The following is a 24,804-nucleotide window of genomic DNA, read 5'->3' as shown; positions in this document are numbered from 1 at the left end:
AGCTTCCAGGCTAAATTCCCTAACACACACACAGACTAGGGTCAATTTGATAGCAGCCAATTAACCTACGTTTTTGGCTTGGGTGTGGAAACCGGAGCACCCGGAAGAAAACCCACGCACACACGGGGAATACAAACTTCACACAGGTAAGGCCATGTACGGGAACTGACCCCACTGCTGTTAAGCAGAAGTGCTGCCCACTAAGCCACCACGAGCATACTTATACCCATATTTAAATAGAAACGTTTCTTGAGATCCACTTGTATTTGTGTTTTATATTCGCCCGTATTCAAACTGCATTCACATTGTGTTCCAAGATATTAAAATGATGCAGTGCACCAAGAAAACACCCCCCCCCCCCAAAAAAAAGACTTGTGCCCAAATAAAATTAGTATTCAAAAATAATTAATGCAAGCATCATTTCCTTATATTTACATATTCTTCATGTAGTACAACCACTATTAGACTTCAGAGAGATAACATTATTTATACACTACTCAAAGAAAATTTAAAACATTAGGTTTCATTTTCGCTATTCGTGTAATTTAGTCTTTAGCAAAAGATCTTCTCTGGTTCATCATTTATCAACCAATTTGAAAGATATTTACCAAATAATTTCTATTGAGATTAATGGACTGCAACTGTAATATCGATATCTGCACAATGGTGCACCACAGAAAGTAAACAAAAATTCTAGTCCATCAGTATGTGCAGGCACCAAGGCCTGGTTAACTATTGACAGAGCAAAAGGACAGGCAGTAATGCACTAAGACATTCTCACTCAAAAGACGACAGATGTCGATATCCCACCAATGTGTCGGGCGAAACGCAGTGGTTTTTTCCCAAGATGGTACTAATGTCTAAAATTACATAAATGTGAACGTATAGATTTAGAATAAAGCCCTGCGTGTGTTTAGAAACATTGATATCTGCACCAATGTCTACTTTCAAGTGAGGATCTTATTCAAGTACTAGCTATACTTTAATTTGCTATTAATGCAATTAACATATTGGAGAGCTGACTATTGTTTTGGGGTGGAGAAATCTTGCTGCCAGATTGGACTTTAAGATGGTACTTATATGGTCTCAGTACAGTTTGCTTTCAAATCCATTCATCCCATCTACACCTTATCTTGGAACATATAAATTTACCAGCCTAAATCTGTAGCTAAATAAATTAGGTTGCAATTACAATATATACTCAGTACTACATTACTTAAATCTAATTAAGGGCTGAAATTAACTGGAAGTTTCTCTCAAAATTAACTTAATAGTAGATACACCGAACCCTGTGGAAAGGAACCACTTTTATTTCCTCCCTGTAATCCCGGGCATAGTCCCAGAGGAAGTGGTCAATCAAGACCGGGTTGATTTCATTGCTCATTTTCTCTCCTTTCTTCTTGAATAATTCCTGCAGGTGCTCACAGATCAGTTCCACAGCCCAAATTGAACCACCACGAATCTCCATCTCCTCGCGATCTCCATTCTTGAAAAGCCAACCTATATGCACAGTGAATAAAAGCAGATCAGAGTGACTTTCTGCAGACCAGTCTAAAGGTTGGCTGCCATCATTGGTATGTCATTTACTTTATAAAAACAAAATACAAGCTAAAAAAAAAAAATCCAGTTATATTAGGAAAATGAATATCTAAACCCTATAACAGGAAAGTGGCTCCTCCAGGTAGTAGCATTATTATGCAATATATGTTTACTTGACCATTATATTACCATCGACCTACACAATGTAAATTATGACAGGAGTTGCTCTTCTATCACCTGCATTGTGGAAGTCTCTACAATGCCCTGTAATAATGCAGCGGTCATCAAGACAATCACTAATAGGCGGAAAGCCCAACAATAAATCAGTGAAAAATGATCCAATGCCAATTGGCTAGACCGCTTACTATTGACAAATCCACTCCACTATACGTGTAAAACCTCAGGTATTTCTCTTCCCTACCATTGGGGGACACTGCGAAACATTGGGGTATAGTAGTGGGCTCAGGAGTTCTTGTCACTTTAATTGTTAAACCTTTGGACTCCTCCCCTGCTATGCCCCTCCTCTCCAGAGAGATCTTCAGTTTTTAATAAGTGACTTAGAGTTCAGTCACTGGGGTATAGGCTCCTGCCTATACCCAGTTTAGTAGATAGGTTTCATGTTTTTATTTTATTCTTTATAGGTGCAGCGCGGGATCCTAGGACGACCCAGCAGAGTGAGTAGGATTTGGCTCTGCTCACTCTGGATCCCAGCGCAGGTAAGTGAAGCCCAGCGCTCACTTTACTGGCACCTCTGCCGGCAGTTATCTATAGGGGCCATTAGTTTATTAGGAGAAGCTGGATTGAGAAGCCAGTGTGAAGGTGTTGGTGCAGTACGGTATGAAGGAGGCTTCTTGAGCGTATCTGTGCACCATAGAAGGGGGGAGGAACGGCAACAGCCTCCCCCACCCCCCTGCAGCGATCCCTGGCCGGCAGCTTACCGCTCTCCCTAGACAACGAGCAGTGTGAAGGGGCAGAAGCAGCGCTCACACTCGCTGAGGTGAGCGGCTGCTTGAGAGATATGAAAGCGCAACGCTGGGCACTTTAAAATTGGCGCGTTTACTGTCACTCCTGGCAGCCATTGGAGGATGGCGCCAGTGAGTGTTCTGAGGACAGAGAGAGGCAGCGCAGGAAGGGGAGGAGTGAACAGGGCTTCCTGTGTAGGTTCTTCCCGCGCGGCAACGGAGACTAGCCACCATTACAAGCGTGCAGCTCTGCCTGGATCAAAAGCCTTTTGCTCTGCCTCCTCTCTGGAAGATTTTTAGATGCCCTAATCGCTACAGGCTGGTATCGTTAGGAGCATTTGGGGGAGTGTATATATATTTTTTGTGTTGTATGGTCTTGTGAGTTATTTCATGTTAGAAGTTTCACAGACAGTACTATATTGGAGTTGTGCTATAATTTGAAATGGTGCTCTTTCAGAGACTTACTAACACAGCACTCTTCTATTGTGTCGCCTTAGTTGTCTGCATTTCTTTTAACAATTATTTTAAGAAGCAGAACAATGGCGGAGAAGGGGACAGCTAAAGGCAAGAGTAGTTCTGTGCCTGCTGCTATGTATTATACCTGTTCAAAATGTGACACAAAACTTTCTGTTGGCCACATAGACCGAAACGCCCTTTGCGCAGCTTGTGCTGCGGACGCTCAGAGGCGAGACAACTCAGCCCAGGAGGGATCCTCTGCAATGGTGGAACCGCCCTGGATGAGGTCTTTTTCTTCGGCTATGGAGAAAATGACGGCCGTGATGCTGCAGGCAATAGAGGTACGTGACAACACTACCACACTTACACTTGCAGGCAGCCAGTCTGACGAGAATGTCACATCACAGGCAGGGTCTACCCACGGGGAAGATAGGCTAGTATCTATTTCCCAGAGGGGTAAGAGAGCCATTGCTGAGGCAGGTCTGGAAATAGATCAGCTTTCTGATCGCTCCTCAGCCGAGGAAGGTGAGGTAGATATCGACCCAGAAGGGGAGGCTATCTATGATTCTGACCCTGGTTCCACGAGCGTGGACAGTCTTATTTTGGGGATAAGGCATGCCTTAGGGTTAGCCGATCCGGAGCCCGTAGCACCTAAGGGGATATCCTTATTTAAAAGACCTAAGGCAAAGTTAGCAATTTTCCCGCATTCTCCAGAAATGTTGGAGATTATTTCTGAAGCTTGGCACAAGCCAAATAAGCCGTTTATGATGCCGGGAAAGTTTAAATCCCTTTACCCTCTGCCTCCAGAGGACACAGTAAAATGGGAGACTTTGCCTAGGGTGGACACTCCGGTAGCCCGGTTAGCGTCATCTTCAGCTATCCTGGTCCAGGAGAGGATAACCCTTAAGGATTACACTGATAAGAAGTGTGATCTGGCTCTTCGCTCAGCTTATACCGCTGTGGGGAGTTTGTTTAGGCCTAATATGGCGGTAGCATGGGCCAACAAGGCTGTGCAGTTATGGATGGAGGCTTTGATTAAGGGCCTTAGAGATAACACTCCACGTACAGAGCTAGCAAATCTAGCAGAGCACGTACTAGAGACTTCGGAGTACGTAGCGAACGCTGCCATAGATGCAGTTTCGGTAAATGCCAAGGCCTCGGCTCTTATTGTAGCAGCTCCTCGTAACCTATGGTTATGGACGTGGTCAGTAGACGCAGAATCTAAGAGAGCTTTAGAGAATTTACCCTTTGATGGACCAACTCTATTCGGGGCGGAGCTCGAAAGGGTTATTCAGGAGACCACGGGAGCTAAGAGTACTGCTCTACCCACGGTTTCAAACAGGCCCCGTCAGGGTAGATTTCGTTCCTTTTGGAGTTTTTCCCGAGGGGGAGGTGCCTTTAATAGAGGGTATTCCTCAGCGTCTAGATAATCGGCCATCAGAGGCAGAGGTGCAGCAAGGAGAGGTTCTGCTCGTCCAGCAGACAAGCCCTCCGCGTGACATAGTTCTTCAGGGGGAGTTTCAGGTGGGCGCACGTCTTCTTCAATTCAGGGATCAGTGGTGGAATTCCACGACTGATCTCTGGGTTCAAGGAGTTGTGGCCCGGGGCTACGTCATAGATCTAGCCCACTCCCCCCCTCACAGGTTCTTAGTCACTCCTCTCCCCTCTTGCCCCCTAAGACGTGTAGCATTTCAGGAAGCCGTGCAAAAGCTCCTGTCTGCTCAAGTAATAGTTCAGGTCCCTCCTCCACAAAGGGGGCGAGGTTTTTATTCAAAACTCTTCCTGGTGCCAAAACCAGATGCATCTTCCCGGCCCATCCTGAATCTTCGGTCTCTAAACAAGCAGCTGAGGGTTCAGAGATTTCGCATGGCATCCCTTCGCTCTGTAATAACAGGGATAGAAAAAGGGGAGTTTTTGGCATCATTAGACATCAAGGATGCCTACCTACACGTCCCGATCTGGGAAGGACATCAGAGTCTCCTTCGGTTCGCAGTAGGAAAGGCGCACTTTCAGTTCAGGGCACTCCCCTTCGGCCTGGCCACCGCTCCCAGAGTTTTTACCAAGATCATGGCCGGTCTGTTGCGCCAGAAGGGTATGACAATTGTCCCTTACCTAGACGACCTGTTGTTGAAGGCACCGTCTGCGGTCCTTCTATCCCAACAGATTCAGACTGTTATGCAGTTTCTGCAGAGACACGGTTGGGTATTGAATTTACCCAAGTCATCGCTGGTGCCAACTCAGCGGATGCGCTTCTTGGGGATGCTTTTCGATACTCAGTCTCTGAGAGTTTATCTTCCAGCAGAAAAAGTCTTAGCTTTGCAGGCAAGGACCAGAGCCATGCTGAGGAAAAGGAGTGTCTCAGTTCTCAGTTGCATGAAGCTCCTGGGAACAATGGTCTCGGTATTCGAGGCAGTTCCTTTTGCTCAATTTCACTCCCGTCCACTTCAGGGAGAGATCCTGCGGAAGTGGTCAGGGTCTCAGAGGAATTTGGACAAACAGATGGTTTGTCTGTCCACAGTCACAAGGCTATCTCTGGTCTGGTGGACGTCCCGATCCAACTTGGAGAGAGGCCAATCCTTACAGGTATGGTCTTGGACTCTAGTCACAACAGACGCCAGTCTGTTGGGATGGGGGGGGGGTGGGCGTAACAGGAACCCTGAGGCTTCAGGGTCTCTGGTCCCCTCAGGAATCACGTCTTCCAATAAACATTCTGGAGCTCAGAGCAGTATACAAGACACTGATAGGAACACAGGAATTTCTAAGAGGAAAACCTCTTCAGATTCAGTCCGACAACGCCACCACAGTAGCGTACATAAATCATCAAGGGGGCACTCGCAGCGCGGCTGCAATGCGAGAGGCCAGACGCATACTAGCGTGGGCAGAGCATCAGGTTCCCAGGATTTCAGCCATTCACATTCCGGGGGTGAAGAATTGGGAAGCAGACTTCCTCAGCAGACACACCCTTCATCCCGGGGAATGGGCTCTAAACAGTCAGGTATTCTCCTTACTGGTGGAGCGTTGGGGCCGTCCGCAGATAGACCTGATGGCGTCCAGTCTGAACCATCAGGTGCCGCGCTACGGCGCAAGAGCACGAGACCCAGCAGCAGAAACAGTAGATGCCATGTCAGCCCCTTGGCAGTACCGGATGGTGTACATTTTCCCGCCCATTCCAATGATTGCGCGGGTGCTAAAGAAGATGAAGAGGGAGAAGGTTCCAGCGATTTTCATAGCTCCATTCTGGCCACGCAGAGCGTGGTTCTCAGATCTGCTATTGTTAGCAGGAGCTCCTCCATTTCGGCTTCCCATGCAGGCAGATCTTCTGGTTCAGGGTCCATTCCTTTACCAAGGTTTGGATCAGCTGGCTTTGACGGCCTGGCTATTGAAACCCTAATACTTAAGGCTAAGGGTTTCTCTCAAGAGGTCATAAACACCATGATAAGGGCCAGGAAGCCTGCGTCGTCTTCCATTTATTATAGAGTGTGGAAGACGTATATTGTGTGGTGTGAGTCTAAGGGGTTTCATTCCTCAAGATTTAAGATTTCCCGTATCCTGGATTTTCTTCAGGACGGGGTTCAGAAAGGTTTGCGGCCTAGTTCCCTTAAGGGGCAGATATCCACCCTTTCTGTTTATTTTCAGAAAAAGATTGCAGAAGATGCAGATAAAGACATTTTTGCAGGGTGTGTTGCGTATACAACCTCATTTTTGCCATCCTGTCGAGCCCTGGGACCTCAATTTGGTTCTTCGTGCTCTTTCTAATCCTCCGTTTGAGCCTTTACAGTCTGTTGACTTGCGGTATCTTACGTGGAAGACAGTGTTTTTGTTGGCCATAGCTTCAGCACGAAGAGTGTCTGAGCTTGGGGCACTCCGATTTGACCCTCCTTTTCTTATTTTTCACGCAGACAGGGCAGTCCTTCGGACCAAGCCGTCTTTTGTTCCTAAAGTGGTTTTGAGATTCCACCTAAATCAGGAAATTGTTGTTCCTGCTTTTAAAGCAAGGAGGGACTCTTCAGAAGGGTCTATGCAGCATTTGGATGTGGTGCGAGCTCTACAGATTTATGTAGATCGTACTGCGCAGGTTAGAAAGACCAGAGATCTTTTCGTTTTATATAACGCCAATAAGAGAGGCTGGCCTGCTTCAAAGCAGTCAATTACTCGGAGGATTACGTCCACGATTTGTAAGGCTTATGTTTCAGCTTCTCTAGCCGTTCCGCAGTCTTTAAGGGCACATTCTACTAGGGCAGTGGGTGCCTCCTGGGTGGCTAGGCACGGCGCGTCGGCAGAACAGTTGTGTAGAGCGGCGACTTGGTCTTCCGTCCACACATTCACAAGATTTTATAGACTTCAGGGCTTTGCATCGGCTGATGCAAGCTTTGGTTGCAGGATTATGCGTGCAGCTGGTCCAGAGCATTCCCACCCTTGAGGAAGCTTTGGTATATCCCCAATGTCTCGCAGTGTCCCCCAATGGCAGGGAAGAGAAAATGGGATTTTTACTCACCGTAAAATCCGTTTCTGACTCCATTGGGGGACATTGCGCACCCTCCCTTGCTCTGTATATAGTTCTGTGTGTGAAAAGTTTGATTAGGGTTCTTTATTACTAGGACCTGTCTAGGTTATGTTTCCTCCTTAAGTTCACTCTTTGTTAGTCAAAACTGAGGATCTCTCTGGAGAGGAGGGGCATAGCAGGGGAGGAGTCCAAAGGTTTAACAATTAAAGTGACAAGAACTCCTGAGCCCACTACTATACCCCAATGTCTCGCAGTGTCCCCCAATGGAGTCAGTGAAACGGATTTTACGGTGAGTAAAAATCCCATTTTTCAGCTAGTAAAGTCCATATTTGTTTGTAGGGGAGTGCCATCTTAAAATGGAGGAAGTAGGAAGTGGAGGCAAATTGCCTTTAAAATTCTAGATGTATATGAAGTTCATATACTAGCACCACAAAGTGATTACACAGCACTTACATGAAATGACATTAAAATGTCTGTGGTGGTGAAGAATCATTACACTGACCAGCCTTTAGTCAATTCCAGGCATGCCACCAGGTAAGACATTTTCTCTATGGGATTTGCCTCATGTGCCATCTATCTCCTCCTTACGGTATAACCTGTATCTGACTGGTAATGTCCTGACTGATCAGATTGTTTCTTGTAATGTGCTTACCACACAAAGACAGCATTTTCTTCCCTCTGAACTCTAGTTCTAATAATAAGAAAAAAATATGTGGAGTTGCATGCAGATAAAAAAGTAGTGCTAATGTTTACACTGGTAGGATAAATGCACATACCGTACCACTCATAAGGGACAACAGTCCTTTTCTGGTATTAGATTGTAGGAAACGAGGTCAGCCATTGGGTGTGAGCTGTCTGGACTGAGTTGAATATTCTTCTACTTTCTGTTTGCTTCTTCATGATTTTAAAAGTGTGTGTGTGTGTGTGTGTGTGTAGGAATGATTGCAATTTAGACAATATGGTAGGCAATAGCAAAGCATATGTGTATAAACCTTGGAAACACACTTTCAAAGTACATGCACTATTGGCACAAGTTTGCTAATGAAGAAAATCAATCCGTTTTCACTGAAGGTACATTTCATTTCGATATATTAGAAAGACTCTACAGATCATTAAACAATAACCACTTTGGAGAGATTATTACATAATGGAAAGCATATGCTGTGTAGGACTACAACCCCCCTGTAGCCTCTTCAGTTTAAGTATAAAGCCCCAAGGAAGGGGAGTCAATCAACCAGAGACCAAACAACAGAAGGGAGGGAACAACTTGTCCCCCAGATGCAATCAGAAAAACTGACTTATCACGAGTATAAAAATCCTCATTTTTCTTTCCTCCTATCTGGAGTCACTGCTACCACGGAGACGTTCTAAAGCAGCCCCTTTAAGGGAGGGACCGCTCTGACAGCCCTGCACGTAGAGCACTACGGCCAAAACTGGTGCCCGCAGGCGCAAATACATTGAATTGATAAAATTTTGTAAAGGTATGAACCGAGGACCAAGTGGCTGCTCTGCATATCTGGTCTGCTGAGGCCCCATTTTGTGCAGCCCAAGACGCTCCCTCCGAACTGTAGAATGGGCCACAATACGATCTGGCACAGGTCGGTTAGCATTGATATAAGCCTGCTTAATAGTCAATGTAATCCATGTAGATTGCTTGGAGGCCAGCCATCCTCGTTTTGAGAAGTCAAATGAAAAATTGTGACTAATCTGCCAGATGAAGGTGAATAAACACCGTAAGGGCCGAGATCTGCACTTTTAAGGAACCCACGCGAAGGCCCTCATCCAGGCCATCCTGGAGAAAAGCAAGAAACATTGAGAGGGGGAAGGAAGCCGTGTGGCAGGTTCGGCTCACACTATCTGATGTAATTGCAGTGGTAAATGTTAGCAGAGACTGGCTTTCTAGCATGCAGGAGGGTGTCCACTAATCATGGAGAGAACCCTCTGGACCTCCTTGTTGGCTTCAACAACCATGCCATTAAATTCAGCCAAGGTAAGTCCTGATGTTGAAATGGTCCCTGTAGAAGAAGGTCTTCTCGAAGAAATATCCGAAGACCTGAACCTACCGCCATCAACAATTTCTGCATACCAGACTCGCCGTGGCCAAGCTGGAGCCACCAGTATCACTGGGAGTCCGCCCTGCTTGACTCGTTGAAGGACGGGGGGAATCATGGAAATGGAAAGGAACAGGAGGGTCCCTTGCTCTTGAACAAAAGTGTTGGACATTTCGGTTGTGACAAGATGCCATTAGGTCTCTGTCCTGGGTCCCTCACTGTAAGACCAGAGACTGGAAGATCTCCGGATGCAAAGACCATTCCTCTGGCAGAATTGCATGCCAGCTTAGACAGTCTATTCCAGGCATCCAGAACTGGAAAGCGGAGATGACGGAAAGTGGTTTTCGGCCCAGGTCAAAATCTGAGCCACCACCTACATTGCTCCTGCACTCCTGGTACCCTCTCTGTTGATGCAAGACACAGTTGTGGCGTTTTCAAACTGCAGACGGAACAGGTGGCCCTGAACGATGTCTGTGTGCCCTGTAAGGCCTTTAGCATGGCTTTCAGTTCCAGTATGCTGCTGGGGAGAGAGGTCTACTGAGCGGATCAAAGTCCCTGTAGTCGTAAATGAAGGGCCACAGCCCCCCCTTCGCCGTAGGCTGGTGTCTGTGGATACAAGATCCAAGACACTATGAGCCTCCCTGAAAGGGCTATCTAAATGAGCCAAACCTGGGTGCCCTACACTTGGATCATTGAATGGGAGGAAGGTACTTTTGCCTCCTGTGGCCTGGCAAATTATGCTGTCCAATTCAGGCCCAAATAGCAGTCCCACTGAATAAGGGAAAGACTTCAGAGATTTCTTTGATTCGGTGTCTGCATCCCAGGACTTCAGCCATAGAGTCCTCCTGGCCGCAACTGCCGTTGCGGAAACAGAGTAGGAGATGGAGGCTGCGTTTTGGGCCGCTTAATATAAGTATCCTGAAGCCTCCTTGAGGTGAAGGGCAAGTGGAAGTAAGTCTGAATCTGCCAACTGGTCAGCCCATGTTTCCATAGCCCTGGCAACCCATGCTGATGAAAACATGGATCTAAATGAAGTGCCTGCTGCAATGTAGATGGACTTCAAGGAAGCCTCCATCTTACAGTCAGTGGGATCATGCAGGGAGGCTGTCCTTGGAACAGGGAGTGTGGTGTGGAAAACTAAGCATGCCACTGGCGTATCAACTCTTGGGACCTGCTCCTAATAGTTTAGATCATCCTCCTGCAATGGGTATAGAGCAAAGTACCTTCGTGGAATAACGAGCCTGCGATCAGGCTGTTTCCAGAATGCTTCTGCAATCTCTTTCAGCTCCACTGATGGAGGAAAATGGATTGCCTGTCTCCTGGCCTTTTTAAAAAGAGACTCAGATCTGTAGTTCTAAGCTCCTCTAGGTCTAGAAGACTTAAAGACCTAGTGCCTGCCGCACTGCTACCACCAGGTTGTCAATGCCCTGATATCTGGGAGAATCCTCTGGGTCCGTAACCTGCACGGAATCGTAATCCTCTAAAACCACGCCCTCTTCTTCTGAGGATCTCTCCAAATCAGAGAGAGACAGAAGGGGGTTAGCAGAATTATTACGCTTTGTCTTGTGTAAAGGTCTCGGCGCATCCAAGAAACAGTTTAACCGATCTAGGCCCCTGACCAATGATATAGACCAAGCCAGTTCTTCTGTAGGAGGAGCTTGAGAGGAGAGTACGGATGGTTGCCCCGCCTGTCTTAAGTTGACGGACTCAGTGGTCCCTGTGTCCCACTTGTTACAAGGGGGGGGGGGTCTACTGTTCCAAAGGTTAAAGGGAGTACTGCAGCAAGAGCCGGAATCTCTGCCGGTCTAGAAAGCAGCTGTACCAATGTGGAAACCCTCTGCATCAGGGCAGCCGCCCATGCTGGTGTTTTCGTCATAGGTGGTGCATTATTCATGGTCTGCACTACTAGGGGCATGCTGGGACTTGTAGTTTCACAACACCTGGAGTGTCACAGGTTAGCCAGCACTGCCCTATAATGTAGCGGGTTTAAAAAGAAATAGGACATGCCCATTCATCCAAAGATGCACAAATTCTAAAACAACGAATAGAACAAGTGCAGGATTTACCACCAACAGCTCATCTAACACACAACCACCACATGTTGCAGTATCTAGACAGAGAATGGCACAAAATTCCTCCTTTTCTTCTCCACCTTTTCACCAGAATCAAATTCAATTGACCGCAATTTTTTTTTTGTTGTTGTTTTTTTCCCCCCCGCACAGTGAAAAAACACAAAAAACACAAGTGGGTTTTTAACTGCTCTAGTGACCTTTTTTTAGTTAACGCAGTGTGAAAACTCATGCAATTCAATTGAAAAAGAGGGAACGCTGCCCAGAGCATTAATCATTGTGTTTGCGAGTTTTTAGGGGAGTGTTTAACGCGGTCATGTATAACACAAAAAAAGGATTGACATACATTTTCATATATTAGATTGCATTACACAACCATTCTATATTGATAGTATCTACATTACAGTACTTTCTTTAGCATATTTTTTGCGTAACTATTTTTTACTATAGAATCATCTATACCATGTCAAAACACATTAGTACATACATATTTGTACCAAAAAACTACATAAATATATTTAATTATTTTTTTCATTATTTTTTCATAAGAAAATCAAATTTTATGTTAGGCATTACTGATAAACATAGTTTATCTTTTTTTTTCCATTACTACATGATTTCAAATAGTTTTCTTAGGTTTTATATTTTTATCACACCCCAAAGAGGTGCAAGATAAAAGAGCATACTGGCCTGTTTAACGTGCCGCATTAAAAAACAATTGAATAGCTTTTAACTCGGCTGCCTCTCGCACACCCTATACTTTCAATAGACCTTCTACTGGAGCGCGAGAGGACCGTTTCATGAAAAAAAAACCCTGAGCGTTAAAAATGTAATTGAATCGCGGGTAAAGTTAACCCGCTCGAAAATGGTAAAAAAAACAATGTTAAAATGACTTAACGTGGTTTAAAAAAAAAAAAAAAAAAACTTGCGGTCAATTGAATTGTAAATAAAGCTACACACTGTTTGATCACTGAAGTGCCGCTGAAACAAAAAACTGACATCTCTGCAGATGCTAAGGCTTTCCACACAGAATAGAAGTGGAGGGAGATATAGGGGAAATCACAAGACAAAGGTAAACAGACCTTGTCTGCACAAAGATAAGACATTCACAGGGCAATTACAAGTGCAATGTCTTCATCACAAGAGCAAAAAAAAAAAAAAAAAAGACAAACTTTTCCACCACCTTCACAAAAGCAGTACTAGCTAGACTAACATACAGGATTATCTTCACTGTCCCACTAGTTGCCATAGATCAGTCAGTTCTTTGGTAACTTGTGGTGTCAGTCCAAATTAGTGTCTAATAGACAAATGAGCTTCTAAATCTGTCCTAAAAGCCTCAGAATGTTCTACTCTCTCCCTTAAATATTAAACTATTACAGTGGTGGGTGTTTCTAATCACCCCCAAGCTCACCCTGTCACCCGTCTGTAACTGTTATTATAGGTTCTATATCTTATCTACATAATTTCATCATTTTATTTATATAGCACCACAAATTCTGCAGCGCTGTATAGACAATATTTGTCAGTCACATCAGTCCCTGTCCCACTGGAGCTTACAGTCTAAATTCCTTAACACACAGACTAGGGTGAATTCTGTCAGCAGCCACTTTTCCTTCTCAATCCAATGCCTCTTGGTTTACTTTGAAGTTCAGTTGCACTATTTATAGTGCTCCGAAACAGCGTATCTTAATGTACCTTCTCAAAACAAGTTTCAGACTTGTCTCCTCATTTGTGGCGACAACATACTTAGGTAGGACAAACTCTCACAGATACTTCTGTATGAAGGACTATTGGCCAAACTAAATTGGTGCAAATTTTACTGCAATAACACTTGATGAGGCTATTACACCAGCGATACATTCCTTATTAACTCATGGAATTATTATTCACATTCAAAGTACCTATAACACACCTAACCTTCCAACTAAGAATTCAGCTAAGGACATCTGGGAACGTAGAGCAATAAATAATGCTGTCTTATTCACACAGTGCTGAATCCAATGATCATTTTTTTCCCACCATTCCCAAAGAGCCTAAATATTTTAGTTTTGAAAATCTGCTTTCTTCAGTATTACTAAAAGACCCAGTTTCTCCTTGTATTCACATAAGGGTCAATAATGCACCTGGACATTGCTCTAAAGGGAACTGTGACATGACATTACAAATAGGTTTAGACATCTTTCCCAAGACAGGATCCAGGCTGTTCTCAAACTTATTTTCATTCTTTTCTGGGCATGGCAGGATATTATTGCCTTGCAATCAAGAAACTTGAAGAAAAAGAAAAAAACAGTAAGAACAAGCTTCCCCCTCTAAAATGAAAGCTGTAACAGCTGGCGCTATGTTGTTTGAAACAATCCTTTAATTTTTTTACATGGATGGCTCTAATGCAAGAAATGGTGGTGCTGTGCTTTGTTATGCTGTTTGTTTCCAGAACAAAGTAGTTGCGAGTTATTAAAACTTTCTGCTCTTTTATAAAATAATTACTTGATGCTATCATGTTACCCTCTTAAACAGCCATCATCAAATTATTTTGTTATCTTCTAGCATACCTCCCTCCCACATCCACTGAGTCTGAAACCTCTGGAAATCCCCAATGGCTGATGGTGGTTCCCCATATATTGCTCCTGCATGCCATAGGATGGCACATGTGAACCAAGGAGGGAAGATTTTTGATGTGAACCAGGATTAAGTTGCGCATGCGTGCACATCCAATGCTCAACAATATTGTCAGATTTGACTTGTATACCAGAACAACAATGTTGGCACGTCTGAAAAGACACAGGCTGCACAAGCCCCACAATGGGACCCATTTGTAAATCTGCAAATTGATTGAACTCAGATGAGAAAATGCTGTAACTTTGAATATGTTTTGCCAATTGTTTGTAAGTACTCTGAAAGGGTTGTGGGCTACACATGTGCTAAAACAGACACTACCACAGTCAACAAAATATTAATAGTCATAGGTTTAGGATACTGTTAATGATAAATTCAGATATAACTATTTATTTCACAGGACAGATGACATGTGAAATATGTAAGACTCAGGGGTGTGAGCAAAAAGATAGTTATTTACTTTGTCTTGGGAATGTTTCTTCATATTTGCATGCAAGCTATTATTAAAGGATGTTCTCTACATGTTAAACACATTTATTGTAAAGGTATATACCCACTGCATTTATTATGAATGGGAGGAGTGACACTAAATAGCATGGGCCCTGCATTGCTCTTTGATGACTTCATTTGTACTTTCATTTTATTAAAAGAACCTCTGATCATTCAACATTCTATAACGTTTTAGGAGACCAATTTCCATGACAAAGGACAATTTTCCTCCGTTTTAGAGAATAACTCCCATAATGTTACAGTAGCATACTCAGTTGAAAGTTAGCCGATTAGTTTCTCCCTCTAAAGTATGCTTTAGATGAGGTCATTACATTGTACAAACCTTCTTTGAGCTTTTCCAGTAGCTCTTCTGAATATCTCATTGCTCCAAAATGGACAAGGGCTTGAGGAATCCTGTAGTCAGCAAACATGGTTATTTTATGGATGTCATAAAAACAACCATCATTCTTTCCTTCCAGTACTCCCCATGTGTCTCCTACCAGGATCTGAGCACGTTTGTAGAAGGCTACCTTCTGACCCTGAAAATTGGAAGAGGGAAGATCATAGATTAGGCTTGGTGATTTAAAGAACAAGACTGAACAGTTACACTTACTGCATACAATCTATTTTCGGATAAAATTAACTATTGGCTAGGAATAAGCACAGATGCAGAACTTTTACACTGCCACTAAGATTTACTATACTTATCCAGAAAGGTGTGCAGGGTGGGTTGGGTGCATAAGACTGAAATGTGATCACAGGTAATCAATCATACATTGTGAGGATGCGTTTACTGTTATAGGAATGTCCTACATCAGCCACAATACTAACATCCACAAATATCTTGCATGGCTCAGATGGACCATGAAACAACTGTATTGCGGGCATGCACCGATAGAAGTGTGTTTCTGTGAAAATATACACATTTTGATGTGCCCCACATATTGTGAGACCACTAGATGACCTGTGTGTGTTCAATGAGTGATAAGACAATATAGGACAACATCTATAATTGTAAAACGACTAGATAACCGTATACAAACTACATAAGTCCACACAGTAACAGGAGGTCCAAAAATTACTGAAGGAGATTTAGAGAAGTAGTGTTATGTAGTCAACACAAAACTACAAGTAAGTGTCATACTGCCAAAACTAGGTGCCAGAAGGAAAGTATCACACAACTTTTGCGCACTTAGATACCCATTTGTTGGGTACAGCATTACCTTTAAATGACAATTTACATACTAAAAATACTTGATTACTTGCAAAACACTTTCAAGCATGCCATCTGGTGTAGTCAATGCCACACACCCTGCTATTTATAAAGTGCACAAGAAAACAAAGTTATTTTTATTCAGTTTGCAAAAAAATAGCACAGAATATGTGAGCACATGAAAACATTGGTCCCTCAACAAAGTGAAAATGCAGACATTGTCTATAATCAATCTACTGTCTGAAATGAGCTATGAAACCAATCAACACTTGCTCTATATTTGAAAAATAACAGAGTGCAGGTTTAACTGTAACACTATACTCTAACCTGGAAGACTCCTTCATCCCTATAAGATGAAAAATGTTCCACCACAAGCTGCATTAACTTTACTGCACTTTTCTCGCTCATCTTCACACAGTTCAAAAAAGAGCCTCCAAATCTTTCAGTGAGAATCTTTCCAGTATGATGAAGGATCTCCAGACGTTCCTCAATCATAGGGATGGAAAAATCTGAGTCACTGCGCATTACATGCTTCAACTGGTCCATGGTTAGGTTGGCATAGTAAGAAGCAGTGGTAAGGGGTATTCCTGGAACAAAAAAAACAAACAAACCTCTTATTATATTGTTGATGTCAGCATGAACACCAACATGTAGTAGTTCTATGTTAGATCAGTAATAATCAAGAGCCTACAATGGTTAATTATGGATCTATCTGCACTTGGTATATTACCATACTGTATAAAAGACTTTTAAAAAGTTTTTATGCTGGGCAGAATTATCCCTAAATTAAAATGGTATTATGCACCTGCATAGAAATTGTATTATAAGCAAATAAGCAGCAATAATTATGCAGCAATGATCGAGTAATATAGCATACTTATTGCTGCTTATTTGCTGATTTATTACTACCCTAATGTAAGTGCGGTTTTTGTTATCGCTAAATAAAGTTTGTTGACAATACATCACTATGTAGAATTATTCATCCTCCGAGCTCACCAGCTGCGCATGCCCGGTATCCAGCACGGAGTTACATCCAAGGTATTACAACAGACCCTCACAGCACCAACAGTATACACGCATCAGATGACTGGAATAAGGGTTACGTAACACCACCAGAGCTCGCCACAGAAGGATCCCCACCACCAGCAATAAAATACCGGGCGCTATTTCTACCAGCTAAAGGTAATTACACAACCACCTCTACATACACAGAGAGCACCTGAAACACCGCTCGCAGTCTCCAGACATCCACCAGCAACATCTCAATAGCTGTAAACATCGGCACCACAGTCACCATACTTTGTGACCACCAGTCTGTTTAGACCAATGAACTCTGCAGTTCACCACACCACGCTGTGCCGCAATCCCTTCCTATCAACTGTACAGCCTACCACGCTGCATTGATTACTAGTCACATTCTTTTTCGCCAATTTCACACATCTGCATAAAATATTTATTTACCAACTTTACATATATATTTCTTTATATATGTACGGGAGCGCTTAGTGAACCATCTATCCATATTGTATATTAAGGAGTGTGGTTAACTCTCTTTCACCCAGCAGCTCGTACATTACCTATCCAGTACTGTATGTGCATCCACCACCCCATATATCTATATCTTTTCATAGATGAGCCTCCCAATATATTTACGCATCACTAAAATGACGTGTATCTTGCTGCGCTGGCATACTACCACTTTTCTTGTCATAGCATCTATAGACTTATGTTATTTACACCTGGAGCCATTACACTACATAATAAGTGTTTATATTAATTTGTCACATTAACTAATCTAATCAGATTCCCTTTCAATCAAATACATCATTGTACAATGTTTGGGTCCTCCATGTCAGTCAATGGCAAAGAGTGTAAGTCTGTATCTGAACCAGATACTTCAAAGAATAAAGATCAACAGTAAATGTACAGATGAAACAGGTCCCTCACTAACCTTCATCCAAGGCTCTGTTCACTGCAGCACAGAAAGACCAATACCCACTGTACTCTTTTCCTTTGTATTTTACTAAGAATTTCTTATCTTCATTTTCTGACCAGAAGGAGAAGTTTAAGGTGTCTACAAAGAACACCCAGTTGACAGCATCTTCGCCAGAACTCTGTGGGTTCAATTCATGCAGAGATTTCCATCCGGTCAGACTGATCTCCTTCTGTCCAATCTTCTCATATAGCTTTTCAGCAAGAGAATGCACACCCTCCAGCTCCACAAACACATCCTTACTGTTCTCAGTGATAAGCTTGCCGGCTTCTCTGGGTGCAAGTGGAGCAGACATTCTGCTGTTCTGTCCTGTTTAAATAGAAAACTATGTTTTAACGATATAACCATTAAAATTACAATGAAAAATATCCAGTTACGTCAAAAGTAAAACTGGATGTCAACTCATGTTGATGGTGCCAAGATATGAAAAAAACCTCACCTTTTACACCAGACAATAACAATGTAAACAGAAGGCAGATTGTTGTATAAATGTGTATGGCAAGTGTTGGAAAAACACTATATATAATATGAAGTTACCGTATATTCTTGTAGTCAAAAAAAATGGTTTCTAAAAAAGTTGAACTTTTATCGTTAATTATCTAGAAACAATGAGAGATAATAGAGATAATGGTTATGTGCGGTAAAGCACTAGTGTTAAAGTGTATCATCATTTGCATATAAAGGAAGCAAACACTTTTTGGGCTGAACCAATATTTATGCAGCATCAGTTCACTGAGGCACGGTCACTAAAGCTGGGTACACACTACAGAAATTTTGACCAACTTTTTATGCCGAGCGATTTTACATGCGATCGATGGTCCGATCGCTCGGTCCATGGACTGCATACACACTAGCCTTGTTTAGGACGATAAAGGGAAGAGCGGACGTCCTTTTAGCGCCATGTTGTCGTGAGCAATGACTGTAATTTCGTACTCACTGTTGTGGATCGGTCGGAAGTTTATACACACTACACAGCGGAAACGAGATTGGAACGAAAATATTAAACGGTACGACCAACCAAATGAGGTGATAATCGTCCATTTGGGCAGACTTTCGACCATCGTGTCACTGCACACACTGACCCGACTTTTGAATGAGCGGTCGTATGTCGGCTGTTTGAGACGATTATTGGACGAAAACAGTGTAGTGTGTACCCAGCTTAACTGCTAGACACTTTTACCTTGAATCTCACTACTTATGAACAGTAAAGTTGAACACATAAGTGGATATATACAAGAGAGATATTGATAAACATATATCTGTGAATGTTGAGTAGCTTGATGATGAAATAGGTTTAACTTTGCAGAGAAGATTATTATTGATCTCACTAAAAACACGAATAGGGCACAACTCTCAACTTTGCCTCTTCTTTAATTGGAACAGGGGGTGTGACATGTCACAATGTGGCCATATCACAACCTGGGGAGAAGGGGTGTCACACCCCTGGGGGCGTGCCTAGTGCTTGTGAAGTGCTAAGCTGCCCTGTACCCTCCTCCCCTCATTGCCGTGCGCACGACACCCTTTCACTGCTGTTCCCAAATTTTCCAGCCACAAGACAAACCTGTCCCGATCGGAAAGGTGGGACAGAGTCCTCAAATCTGAACAGTTAGGAGGTATGGTAGCCCCCCATTTTGCTTGCAAGGGCTGATAACGGAGAGGAATATTTTGTATTCAAAATAATTTATCCAGGGTAAGAACATCCATTTCCTGTTACTATGGCAGAAAATGTCCCTTGTCTATGATTTTGTAAAGCTCTACACTGGTTGTGCTATATAAAAAATAAAGACAAATCTATACAAATGTTGATGCTTGACATACAGGTGTGACATCACAGCCAATACTGAGTAAGCTGCATACACACTAACTAGTAAATTATAAATTTTGGTTGGATAGTCCCTTTGACGCTACATGCTTTTACTGCAAGATGGCCACAAGTGACTGTTTTGATTTACTTTAATGTTCTTGGTGTTAAAGGTATGTTAGCTAATTGAAATCTATAAGTGTATGCAGTCATAGGCCAACTGCACTGATTGGGCAATGCAAGATCTAGTTGTCAAATCAGATTGGATCACCAACAGATTCATACTGGAATTGGACAGAGATCCTATTTAAGCCAGGGATTTTCAACAGTTATGCTGGGAAATGGAGACATCTGGTTCCAGTGGTGTGACGATTAATTAGTGCATTCAGTTCCTGGTCACATAATCAGTAAAACAAAGCATTCAATATGAATGCGGTTTCCCCAAACTTTAACTCCCACAAAGGGGTTAGTAAGAAAACAGAGCAATGTGAATGTGACATTACCGGGGACTGCGTACAGAGAAGGGAAATAATATTAGCAGGGGGTACACAATCTAGGTCTCCCCCACACCTCCACAATGTATTATCATTTAATTATAATGTATCACAAGAGAGGGTGTCACAGAGTGAGAATGGTATATACAGTGAAGCGCTATGGAATTTGCTGGTGCTATATAAATAAATGTTGATGATGATGATATGGGGAGTGGAGTTAGGAGGACTGGTAGGTAAGGATAAACCTTCCGGTTTTCAGTAGTGTTTAAAGCTTTGGCATCTGGAGGACAATCTGATTGAATGTGGGGTAGTGTTCCATAGGTGGGAAGCAGTGGAGGAATTACCATTGGTGAAGCAGGTGTGGAGATAATGGGGCCTGCTGCAAGGGGAACTAGCAAGCTGTGGGCCATGGTTCTGCACCGGAGCCCACAGTTCGCTAGTTCTGCCTCTGGTGTGAAGCTATAATGCTTGTTGCCATTTATTGCTAAGGATACAACTGAACTATGATTACCTGTTCTACATAAAACACTACTTTGTCACTGTTGATCTAGGATACTCTCACTATCATATATGTGACACAAAGTAGTCCTGGGAGCTCAGGGAGGACAGAAACCTCCTGTGGTGCAGAAGGGCAATATGTTCCATTCACTGTATTTTGAATCTGACAAAAGTGAAAATAAAGGAGTTATTAAAGTGGACTAACAAAATACACATAATAATGACTATATCCCAAGAGTATGATCAAATTCGCTGACAATCTTACACGTCATACGGAATAATACGCTGATGTGCTCTTTTCTTAAAGATACAGAAGTCCCAGTAACTAACAAAAAGATCACCTAACAAAATAGCTTAGCTTCGCCTCACACTGCCACACTTTCGGCATGTATGAAATCAACATGACGTCTCTACAGTACTCGTTTTTTATTTACTGTCACACATAACACTGAATAAATAGACTCACCTACACAATACACAACATCCAATATGGCGCCACCCACCGACTACACGTGTCTGTCCATGATGTCATCACGCAGCACGTCTCTATAGCTTTATGATTCGTTTACGTAAGGACGTCTTGTTTTCTAGTGTCTGTTCCCTACTAGCCCAAACTTTCCGGGTTACTAGATGACTGACTATAGGGTGATCGTCTGTCTCCTGATTGGTTCAGCTCGTACTGCTTAGAGACTTTCTTTTGACAGGTAGCTGGCGGGAGAGAGATAGAGAGTTAGCGGTTCGGTAATACTCATAAGAGGGTAGGATTTCTTAGGTTTATCTGGTTCATACTATCATGATTATAATATAGTATTGTACACACGCAGATTGTTTTTTTTTGAGAATACAGTTCCTACTAATGTTTATAACGTATAATATATAAATACAGCAATTCTAAGCCTTCAAGTTATTTTATAAATACAGTAATATGCTTCTTAGTTTATATTCTGCTGTTTGGATTGGGTCTGTGCTATATATATATATATATATATATATATATATATATATATATAATTGTGCTTCCAGCAGTAGATACCAGTGATTGCCATAGTTTATATTTTTGCCATTCTATTAATGTTTGCATACATTTCTAGGTTATCATGTAGTAAAGTATTCCAACACTGATGATCAGTCTAACACACTGTTTTGGATGTTGGAATAATTTATGTCTCTGAATGACATGTCTTTACTTTGTGCTGTGCTGTAATATTTTTCTTCTTTACAAAAGATAGTGTTGAACCGTAGCATAAAGTGCTTCTGTCTCTATTACAGATTGTGAGACATGAGTCGAGACTCGGAAAACAGGAGTAAAAACCTTCAGGTGCAGTTTGTGCCAGATGAAGATGTTTTGGAACACATCATTGATAAACAAGAAGGTATGTCAGCCTAATATGTTGTCCTATCTACTGTGTTGCCTTGTAGTAGTAGTTAACTACATCCATTAATATATGGGGAAACAAAAGCTTGTGGGATGCAGAATCTGTGGCCTCTATACACCTCGAAGAGAAGCGCTATTCACACATTGCATGTCTGTGGCACTGAAAGGTTAAAGCTGGCACACATGTCTATGCTGCCACTTAGTGTGGACACTGGGGGACAGAACCATTGACCAAATTGGAGAAAATCTCAGATCCCTAACCTGCATGGCTAGGTCACTGCCGACTTCACTGACTCTTGTTTATGTGTAATCACCATGTAACCACACCAACAAGTTGATACCTGTAATCATGTTCATGCTGCATTTGCCAACATTCCAGATAATGATTTATTTTATTAGATCACTACCTGGCATGGAGTTTATTTTCAGGCTACTCATCCTGTGATAGTTCATCGTGTGTGGCCAGCATTAGGAGTAACATAGATGCTCCATCTGACACTCACTAATGACATCAGCTGCTGAAGTTGGCTTGTAGTGGTGTTTTCAAGGAAACTCGATTGTTTAGCAGGGATTCCATCCAAATAGACAAAACTGAAGAAGCAACAGGGTACTCGTAAGCTTCAGGAAAGGCTACCCATATTTATTCACATGTAACAATAAGACATAGCCAGAGGTAACAACACAGCACATATATATCATTCACATCGTTTGTACCTTACTTCAAAACTGTTTAAACTAAATGGGTTGATGAGTTTACTAAACAACAACTGGCGTTCCTCAAAATATACACCATCTTTTAAAATAGTGTTTTGATGTAATCTCTCTTTTAGATCAGTTCTTAGTGAAGAAATTAAATCTGTATAAATAAATATATTGCTTCATGTAATCCCTAGTTTAATATTACCTGTGATATGTTGAAAGACTTCAGTAGAACTCAGAAGGGCAGCATGATATTTTTCAGGGTTTCATATGTAGCCTTTAGCCCTTTATGGTAGGTGTATTACATTTGAGATGAGACATGAGATTGTTTGGACACCATTGGAACTCGTTTTGTGTAGTTGAGCCTCTACTATGACAGATTGGTTCCAATGTGAGCTGTTAATAGAGAAGAATAATCCAAAAGTAATTGTGTAGGCTACCAGTAGAAAGAGGTACTGACACCAAAAATATCAAGATAGGTGCACTTGTTGTGCCATTATATATCACATCTCACTTTTACAGAATAATCAAAATGTTTGCTCTTTATTGTATGATAACTGAAACATCAGAAATACTTTTCCTAGTACAGTCTGTAAGACTGTGTTCAAAATATCAACCTGTGTTGACGTGTCATATTTATACAATACAATAACAACATTGTAATGACACATAAGTGTTTTTTTTTTTTTACCCCTGAGATGTGCAGCCTGGAGCCAGGATCAAAATACTGAGCTCCCCTGTCTTGGCCATTAGTAAAGAATAATAAAAATGGTACTTGGTGGGCATAAAATGCAGCCCTTTTATGCAATTGTATTAATTTTGCAGGCAATTACACATGTGCTTTAAATTTGAAATAATGTGTTTGTTTGTGTCTGTTTTAGTGATTCTTATATGTTTAGCGCACAAATATAAATTCTTTCTAGCTTCATCTACCTGTATTTTCAAGAGCCTCAAGTGTATCTGCTAGTGCAGTCAGAAGTTACCCTTCATAAAACTGACTCCTGTAAACATTCTGGGGGGAACTCAATTGACTGTTACTCTCACGAGTAATGCGGCCCGTGCACTATTACCGTTAGTACGGTAATTTTATGTGGATTTATGCTCGCTGCTCTCAGAGCCTGGAGCAAATTACTACTATTGCTTTAGTAACTGTAATAGTGCGCGGGCTGCTTTACTCTCACGAGTAATGCGGTCAATTGAGTTCCCCCCCTTTACGTCCGTTTAAAATACATTACTGAAATATATGCTCATGGTTATTCCATGATTCATAGTAATTGTAGTACAAATCCCAAATAAAATATGGCATACTTAGCAATGGGATAGAGTCTGCAACGCTTTTATTTTATTGCCTTTACGCTGTGAAATATGTAAAGATCTGTCTCTAAACGTTGCTGTTTCAGGACTTAAACTGCGAAATAGCACAACAATTCAGCGCCTAGCTAATGTGAAGAACTTGACTAAGACTGTAAATGAACACCATGCGGACAACGAAAGTTTAGAAGTCTGGATGGAAAAGGACTATTTGGAAGTGTTAGCAACAGATGGCGAAGGTATTTTATTAACAAAATAATAAGTCAACAAATGTTTTCTTTCAATGTTTCATGCAATTCCAAAATTCATGATGGCTTATATTTATTCCCATGTGCAGATGTGTTGCAGAATTGTCCTGGAGGTGGCGAAGTGTATTCTTTCCACACAGTCAAGCGTTCAAATAAAATGGCGCATTTAGGTAAAACACCTGTTTTTTTTGGGTTTTTTTTAAACCACTTGTTACAGGAAGACCCCTGCTTGAAAAAAATATAAAGAACTCCCCCTATCCGAATTAGAATTCTCACAATATACCCTTGCTTGGGATGATCATTCTCAACATTTATTTATATAGCGCCAGCAAATTCTGTAGCACTGTACAACTGGGGACAAACACAGTAATAAACAATACTGGGTAAAACAGACAAAGTGGTAAGAGGGCCCTGCTCGCAAGTTTTCAATTAGCACAGGTAAGGAGCTACGATCTTCAGGCAGAAAACAATTATTTCTAATGCAAATGT

General features: G+C 42.2%; 2 protein-coding genes across 4 annotated transcripts in view; one reads left to right on the top strand and one right to left on the bottom strand.

The window, feature by feature from the left end:
- Nucleotides 1-503: 503 nt before the first annotated feature.
- QNG1 (Q-nucleotide N-glycosylase 1) lies at nucleotides 504-21,251 on the bottom strand. Of its 2 annotated transcripts, none has more exons than XM_075180113.1 (5): nucleotides 21,149-21,251; nucleotides 17,848-18,198; nucleotides 16,224-16,483; nucleotides 15,027-15,222; nucleotides 504-1,500 (listed from the first exon to the last, which is right to left on the bottom strand). In XM_075180113.1, exons 2-5 carry the CDS (start codon nucleotides 18,182-18,184, stop codon nucleotides 1,268-1,270), a joined length of 1,026 nt encoding a protein of 341 aa, XP_075036214.1. In that variant the 5' UTR covers nucleotides 18,185-18,198; nucleotides 21,149-21,251; the 3' UTR covers nucleotides 504-1,267. The 2 variants fall into 2 exon arrangements, with proteins under 2 accessions (XP_075036214.1, XP_075036215.1); XM_075180114.1 differs by having other exon boundaries at nucleotides 21,153-21,188.
- Nucleotides 21,252-21,264: 13 nt separating this feature from the next.
- Nucleotides 21,265-24,804, top strand: part of ORC2 (origin recognition complex subunit 2) — a 63,630-nt gene continuing 60,090 nt past the window's right edge. Inside the window, exons 1-4 of one of the 2 annotated variants that reach the window (XM_075180112.1) lie at nucleotides 21,265-21,386; nucleotides 21,952-22,055; nucleotides 24,157-24,306; nucleotides 24,405-24,485. In XM_075180112.1, coding sequence (XP_075036213.1) covers nucleotides 21,962-22,055; nucleotides 24,157-24,306; nucleotides 24,405-24,485 — 325 coding nt within the window. In that variant the 5' untranslated portion in view covers nucleotides 21,265-21,386; nucleotides 21,952-21,961. Of the gene's footprint in view, nucleotides 21,441-21,951; nucleotides 22,056-24,156; nucleotides 24,307-24,404; nucleotides 24,486-24,804 lie in introns of both variants that reach the window. The other variant, XM_075180111.1, reaches the window with a different exon arrangement.

The sequence above is a fragment of the Mixophyes fleayi genome, chromosome 7, assembly GCF_038048845.1.
Source record: "Mixophyes fleayi isolate aMixFle1 chromosome 7, aMixFle1.hap1, whole genome shotgun sequence".
Classification (NCBI taxonomy): domain Eukaryota; kingdom Metazoa; phylum Chordata; class Amphibia; order Anura; family Limnodynastidae; genus Mixophyes; species Mixophyes fleayi.
Note: the sequence above shows the minus strand (reverse complement) of the source record. Positions and strands in the feature narration are given on the sequence as shown.